This window comes from Chaetodon trifascialis, chromosome 24 (assembly GCF_039877785.1).
Source record: "Chaetodon trifascialis isolate fChaTrf1 chromosome 24, fChaTrf1.hap1, whole genome shotgun sequence".
In the NCBI taxonomy this organism is placed as follows: Eukaryota; Metazoa; Chordata; class Actinopteri; order Chaetodontiformes; family Chaetodontidae; genus Chaetodon; species Chaetodon trifascialis.
In genome coordinates this window covers 9,832,396-9,838,879 of record NC_092079.1, presented here as the reverse complement: position 1 = coordinate 9,838,879, position 6,484 = coordinate 9,832,396, and the positions used below count along the sequence as shown (strand labels likewise).

The 6,484-nt window shown below is 44.8% G+C and overlaps 1 protein-coding gene across 1 annotated transcript; it reads right to left on the bottom strand.

Annotated features, from left to right (window-relative positions):
- Positions 1-2,072: 2,072 nt before the first annotated feature.
- On the bottom strand, positions 2,073-5,406 carry orc4 (origin recognition complex, subunit 4). Its single transcript, XM_070957581.1, has 13 exons — positions 5,345-5,406; positions 5,157-5,233; positions 4,556-4,646; positions 4,338-4,413; positions 4,033-4,118; positions 3,896-3,944; positions 3,658-3,809; positions 3,393-3,566; positions 3,127-3,213; positions 2,916-3,024; positions 2,751-2,846; positions 2,504-2,571; positions 2,073-2,408 (listed from the first exon to the last, which is right to left on the bottom strand). The coding sequence occupies exons 1-13, from the start codon at positions 5,399-5,401 to the stop codon at positions 2,226-2,228; spliced, it is 1,305 nt and encodes a 434-aa protein (XP_070813682.1). The 5' UTR covers positions 5,402-5,406; the 3' UTR covers positions 2,073-2,225.
- Positions 5,407-6,484: the final 1,078 nt, after the last annotated feature.

The window sequence follows — 6,484 nt, the reverse complement described above, 5'->3', positions numbered from 1 at the left end:
TAAAACCGGCGGAGATCCATTCATGCACCTCTTGGTCTGCCGGTGACCTGCTGAAGATGTGAACCTGCTGTCAGGGCAGTGAATCAGCAGGCAGACCGTGCAGAGAAATTGTAAAGCTCTCAAAGAGGATTTGAACCTTTAACAGTTCTGTTGTACCAAAAACAAAACAACTAACATCATCTGCTTTCCTTCTGTCACTTTGGCCAGACGTCAAATCTCAAAACAACACTCTCCACACGCTCCTCGAAGGGTTTTGGTTCATCCAAAATCCTCGAACGGTTTTCATCTCAGTCATCACTCGGGAGGCTTTCATTTGGAGGTGTATGAATGGCTTTTGCGGCTTTGCGGCTCTCTATCTCGACTTCCTCCAGCCCAGCGCCTCACATTGCTGTGCATATAAACTACCAGTGAAACATTTGTGTCTTGTTGCCCCCACTATTTTAAGCAGTCTAGGCTCTGTACAGACATGAGAACATAAATACCTGTATCAACTATATACTCTGAGCTGAATCTTTATAAGTGCGTGTTGAACTTCAGTGTTTCCTCTACATTCATTGAAACTTTTCTTGTGTTTTGACTCGGCAGCGAGGCTCGGCCCGGCCTGCTTTTAAAATTGTCCTTCACTATGCGAAATCTAACTTTAAGTTGAGCTTTGTGTAAGCTAAAAACTAGAGGCTCATTGGAGTACTTTGTAAGGCATCCAAGATAGCACTTAAGGGTTCCTCTGCAGAAAATACACGACAAACGTTCAGCCCAGGTGTTCCTCAGGGAGCCTCCCCGGGTCCCCTGGCAGCATTTTGAAGAATCCCTGAAGCTCTTTAAGAGCAGTTGCAATACGCCATGTGTGACAATGCAATCACCCACTCCAGGTATTTCATTCCAGCATTTCAATCTCCTGCTTTTCCCCCACTGTTGGCAAGAATTTTAGAGGAAACATTGAACTCCAATGACCTCGCCGCCAAGGCTGTCTTGGCAGCAGGATAAGTCTGGTTGCCAGGTCTGAAATTTCTATGAAAAAAATACACTACAAGCATTTTTGACCCCACATTTCTCGAGGCTCTCGAGTTGCAGCGCTGATCTCGGATCTGCCAACGCAGCCTCTAATGGTGATGATGCTCGCAGGGTTCTCAAGGCTGGAAGAGCAATCTGCTCATTTTTTGGTCAGTGGGTTATGTTTAAAAAAAAAAAAAAAAAAGGACTCTAAAATGATGATGTTTCTTTCCTCCTGATACATGTGACTGTGCGTTTTATGTTACTAACAAAAAATGTGAAAAAGGACAAGAAACTGAGGTCTGGATTTCAAACTGGAAAATACAGGAAGAACAGAAGTGAGTTTTTATCAGCTCCAGGGGTTCTCGCCCTGACCTCTGACCTCCTAGTTAAGGGAGGATTAGAGAGCAGAGAATTCCCTTCAAAAAGTCCCAGAGCAGACAAAACCTTCAGAGGCACATTATCACAGAGGAGATGACACTGATCCCTGATCAGCGCTGCAGCTCTCGGGTCATGGTTTTTATCAGCTGAAGTGATCCACGTGATGTAAATAAATGTGTTTTTAGATTGTGAACATCGATGTTTTTCTTTGACTTCATACCTTTTGGTCAAACTTCATGTGTGTTCATGTGTGTTGAATTGTTTCCAGGGTAATCATGTGGAAAGCAAGGACCTGGAAAGCACCAGCAGTCGAATAAGCTGCTTTGCAGAAGAAGTTTTTATGCACATAACATGTTGACTTCATAAAATGTAGAAAATGGAGTTTCAGTCAGTAGTCAGGCCAGATCTTGTTGCATGCTTTCAAATGAAACTGCATCTTCTTTGCAGGACTGAGGAAGGACGAGCCAGAGCCTGATTTTGTTATCTAATGATGGTGTTTGCGCTTGCTGTCGACTGCAGGCTTTCAGCACTAGATGGTAGCATTCAGCAGGTGAAGCACTGACCCCAGCCTCATTTCTGGTCCTCACTCCAGCACTTCTTAGTGTTTTTCACAGTCATATAGCTAAAAGAGTTAGTTTGGCAAGACATCTTATCAGTAAGTCCAGTCATTTTAAAGGAATCTTTATTTTATTGGATCCACTTCTGGTTTTCAAACTCTCAAACACAAAGTTCACTTGTGTCATTTCACTGTTGCAATACAGGATTATTGCACAATATTCCAAAACCAAACTTTGCTAAATTCAGTCTTTCCACTCAAAAAGTCTTTCCTGTTCTGCAAAAGGTACGCTTGAGTCCTACCCGAATGCCGACATGGCCCACTGCTTGACGTCAGTGGGGCATTGTGGGTACTTCTGCAGGGCCTCCATGATCTGACTGTGGTCGAGCATGAGCCTCATGAGCTGGTATTCCCTCTGAGTTTTCGCTGCAGCGCTGTCAACCGGCCGGATCAGCTCCAGTTGCTGCAGGTGCTCAAAGGCCTGAGGACAGGTGAGAGGGAAAGTGTTAGCGCCCTGACGTAAAATTTGGCCAAATTTTGAAGCATCATGAGGCTCTTTGAATGCTTCACACAGACCTTCATGATGACTGGCGGGTCAAAGTTGTACATGGAGTTAGACTTCCTCTGCAGGAACTTCTTAAACTCTAAAAAGCATGAAAAATCAACCAATCATATGCAAGTAAAATGACACACGGCTGCTTTTAGCATCAGGGCTAAACTCGCTGATTCATGTCATTGTTCATTCATGCTGAAAGTGTGTTAATCTCCAGTTCCGTCCTGTTTTATGACAAAGCACAAAAGGAGGTGAAGTTTCCAGCCGTACCGTTGTGAACCATTTGGAAGTTGAACGGCTCTCCTTCGTAGACGTCGTTGAGGTGTTTCATGGCAATGATCAGGCACAGCTCCAAGATGGACAGACCTGGACACAGACAACAGAAATGTAACAGAGTTTGACAGATATTCTTCTCATTCTGTTTTGTTTTTTTACCGTGGAGCATGTTCGCCACGGCGTCGGTGAAACACAGCCTGCTGGCCTCCAGCAGGTCTGCAGGTTTGATGGCAGGTTTGGCTGCAGACACACGACTCAGACACAACATCTGGAGACAAAGAGAGAAAAACAGCAAAGAATCACACTGGTGAGAGGAGATGAGAAGGAAAGAGGGAACAGGACAGGAGAGGAGGAGGGAGGTGTGCTGTACCAGCAGCATGTGCATTGACCGGAAGTCTTTGCTGGAGTTGAAGTGTCTCTGTAAGACGTCCTCCACTGATTTGTCTTCACACAGAGTCTGAGGATAGAAGAAAAAGAGAAGACAAGTCAAAGATGGCTGATGCTTCAAGCTGCTTCCTCTTTGCTGTGAAATCACACCTCTGCACAGCGCCTCCTCCAGGTCAACCACAGAACTACTGCTAATACAAGACACTCGTGAACGCTGAACACTGAGCTGAGATCAGTTCCACCGCTCACCTTCACGCTGGCGTTCCAGTCCTGAGCGAACCCGTCATCGGGAAAGTCGTCCGGCAGGGTGAGCTGAGTTCGGAGCCGCTCCAGGTACTGAGGGAACGTCAGGTTGCTGAGCAGGTGGATCTGACGGTGGGAGAACCGCGACTTAACCCGCTTCTCCAGCAGCTCCAGGACATCCTGGACCGACAAGAAACACCAGGAAAATATTTAAAACGAAGAACCGAAGCTTCCTGCTGTGTTTCCCTGTCAGGAGGATCGAGGGGCTCACCAGTCTGCAGGTGAGGCCGACCACAGCGATGGGAGCCTGGGCAGACTGCGAGATGTCAAACAGGTTGTAGAGCAGCGTCTGGTTCTTGTGGTGGGCGAACAGGTCAAACTCGTCCAGGACAAACAACACCGGGCGGCTGCTGCTGCGATCGCCTGGTGTCAAACGCAGAAATTAACCATATGCCAAAGAAACAGCCTCAACATCAAAACACAGACACATCAGGGCTGCATTTTCTCACCTTTCTTCAATGCCTCCAGCAAGAACGCCAGATTCTCTGCAAAACTTCCCTGAAATGAAACACAAGCTGATTTCTGTAGCACTTTTATTTCATTATTAATAAGAAAAACGTCCACAAAACAGTTTCCAAATACTTACAAACACTTTATCACCAACAACGTTTTCCAGGTGGAGCTGCCGCGTTATTTCTTTTAGCGCTATTCTGTCATCAGTCTGCAGGAGACCTACAACAGACAGGCCTGTTATGCATCTGATTATCCACGCTTGGAGACATTTTTATTAAATGATAGTGTCATACATTTTGCTGATAATATTTATGCATAAATCCTGGTGGAATATCTTTTATAGCCACAGGAAAGAACATCCAGAAATGTGAGATCTTCTAAGTATTCAGGTCCTTAAATGCTGAATAAATTAAATGAGGTTTGGTGAGGAATCAGTACCGTTGAGATGAACCTGCAGCAGGTTTTGTTGCACTTCTTTTTCCTCTTGCAGGTCTCTCAGCACACACTTCAGCAGCTGCAGACACAGAAACTCAGACAGCGTCAGATAGTGCAACCCTCCCCGGATTTAAGACACTTCAACACAGTTCATCATCTTTTCAGCCTTTTCTTTGTACCCATAAGCCTGTTTTAAGTGTGTTCTGGCTGCAGAGGCTCACCATTGTTTTTCCTGCTCCCCTGGGACCAACGATTAGCACCGAGTTACTCTCCCCGTGGACGGCCGTCCGCTTCAGCAGCTCCAGGACATGTCTGAAAAGACAGTGTTTAAACTACAATACCCACAATTCTCCTCCAGCTGTGCAAAATAACAAGCTGTATAGTCAAAGAGCCATTTCTGTTTCCTCTAAACCTCCTGTGGTTCCATCTAATGAGTGCAAATGGTTAAACCCTCAGAGTTGGAGGTGGACTTGGCTACCTGGGATGCTGGTGTTGTGTCCAAGTCAGCTGGGAACTGGAGCTTTTCCAGCCCACAAACTGGGACAGTGCTGTCAGCCAGGTAAGACTGAACTGGGTCACAGAAACTCCCACCGAGTCCCAGATCACCTCTCTCTCTAAGAGATGACAATCCGACTACTGTTTCTACTTCAAAATTCAAGGATTTTTCCTTCGAATAACAGCATCTTTGAAGACCTTTCTTCACCGTAATGAAGGTTTTCATTTTCAAACATTTGATGTGCATTTCCCAAACCATTCACGACCTGTGAACTACCTCGTTCAAGATTTCAGACTTTGCAGCCAGCTTTGCTGAAATAAACCTACTTGTGTTGAGCTTCCACTCCCTCCGGCCTGTCGGGGAGCTGCTGATGGCAAAGTCGCTCCCTGAAAATCTTCTGAACCTGAAAATGACAGACGTTCCAGCGATTAGGCACCATGTATGCACTTGTGAGGAACAGTCATTTCACCAGAAACAAGTTAGAAGAGAGTAAGTCAAACTGGCTGATACGAACCTGTGTGATGCATTCTCCAACCGGCAAATGAGCATTTTTCATTTTCCTTTTACTCATCCTGCAGTGACTGCAACAAATGTGGTTCACTGGTTAAAATACATGACATTTATATCGCCCCCAAAAATGCTGCAGGGACTTTCACAAGTCCTTAATTCCAAGAAAATAAAAACAATGTCAGTATGTTTTTATTCCATTTAACCCAGTGTACTATCTCCTCAAGAGCAGTACTCAGTTACACTTCCGTATTTAATGTCATGTAGATGTAATACCTGACAGTTAGGTGCCATTAATGCACTAACGCAGCGCTTTCGAGCCAAACCCCAATTGATTGTTCGTCAAAACATAATGATCTCGCTTTGTGACATAATGTGCATTCATGTTGTAACATCAGATATGGTCTATAATGAATTCGGCAGCGACCATCTTTTTCAATACGATTTCCACTTCAATAACTGCCTCGTAGGTCTGCTTACAGTACAATCATGTCGCTGAATGCTTAGTACGTATGCCGAACTATAAAGTGACTGGGAACTACTCAGTCGGGGTTGCAAGTTGTATTAAAGATTGTATTAATATTTGCCATCAAGCAAGGATTCACAAGTCTGCCATAGTTTCAGATTGGAGTTTGGTCTCACTTTCTCTCCAAGCTGCAGTGAACGTCACCGGGGCTCGTTAGCCGCGCGCCGCAGAAGCAAACCAGCAGTAAAATAAAGCAAAATGATTCAAAATATGTTGTTAAATTATTGTTATTATGTCCAACAATATGTACACAAAATAGAATAACAAGACATACCAAGAGAAACCGGCGCTTCAGTCGCTGAGAGCTCTCAATCTTCGCGGGAATACTGCGCTGCCAGCAATGACGACTTCCTGCTTTGAGTTATTCTTCGACTCTGATTGGCTGAGGCTCAGACTGGACGGGGGATGTACTGCCACAGCCAGTGAGTGGCACCGAATCACAATTACTCTGTAAACAATAACAATAATAATAATCGAAAAGGGCAGGCTAGGAGTGTTACAGTCGTTTTATCACTTTTTTAATAGTTACTATTTGTGTGTAAGTTTTAAGCTTTTACACACTTGTGAAGCAGACAGTAAATGACAATTGAACATCACGTCTCCTTAAAACACAAGTCTGGT

Coding starts and splice junctions, on each gene's coding strand:
- orc4 (XM_070957581.1), bottom strand. CDS start 5,401: ATGAGTAAAAGGAAAATGAAAAATGCTCATTTGCCGGTTGGAGAATGC. Junction 3,567..3,657: donor TCGGCCTCACCTGCAGACTG/GTGAGCCCCTCG, acceptor TTGTCGGTCCAG/GATGTCCTGGAGCTGCTGGA. Junction 3,214..3,392: donor ACTGGAACGCCAGCGTGAAG/GTGAGCGGTGGA, acceptor TTCTATCCTCAG/ACTCTGTGTGAAGACAAATC.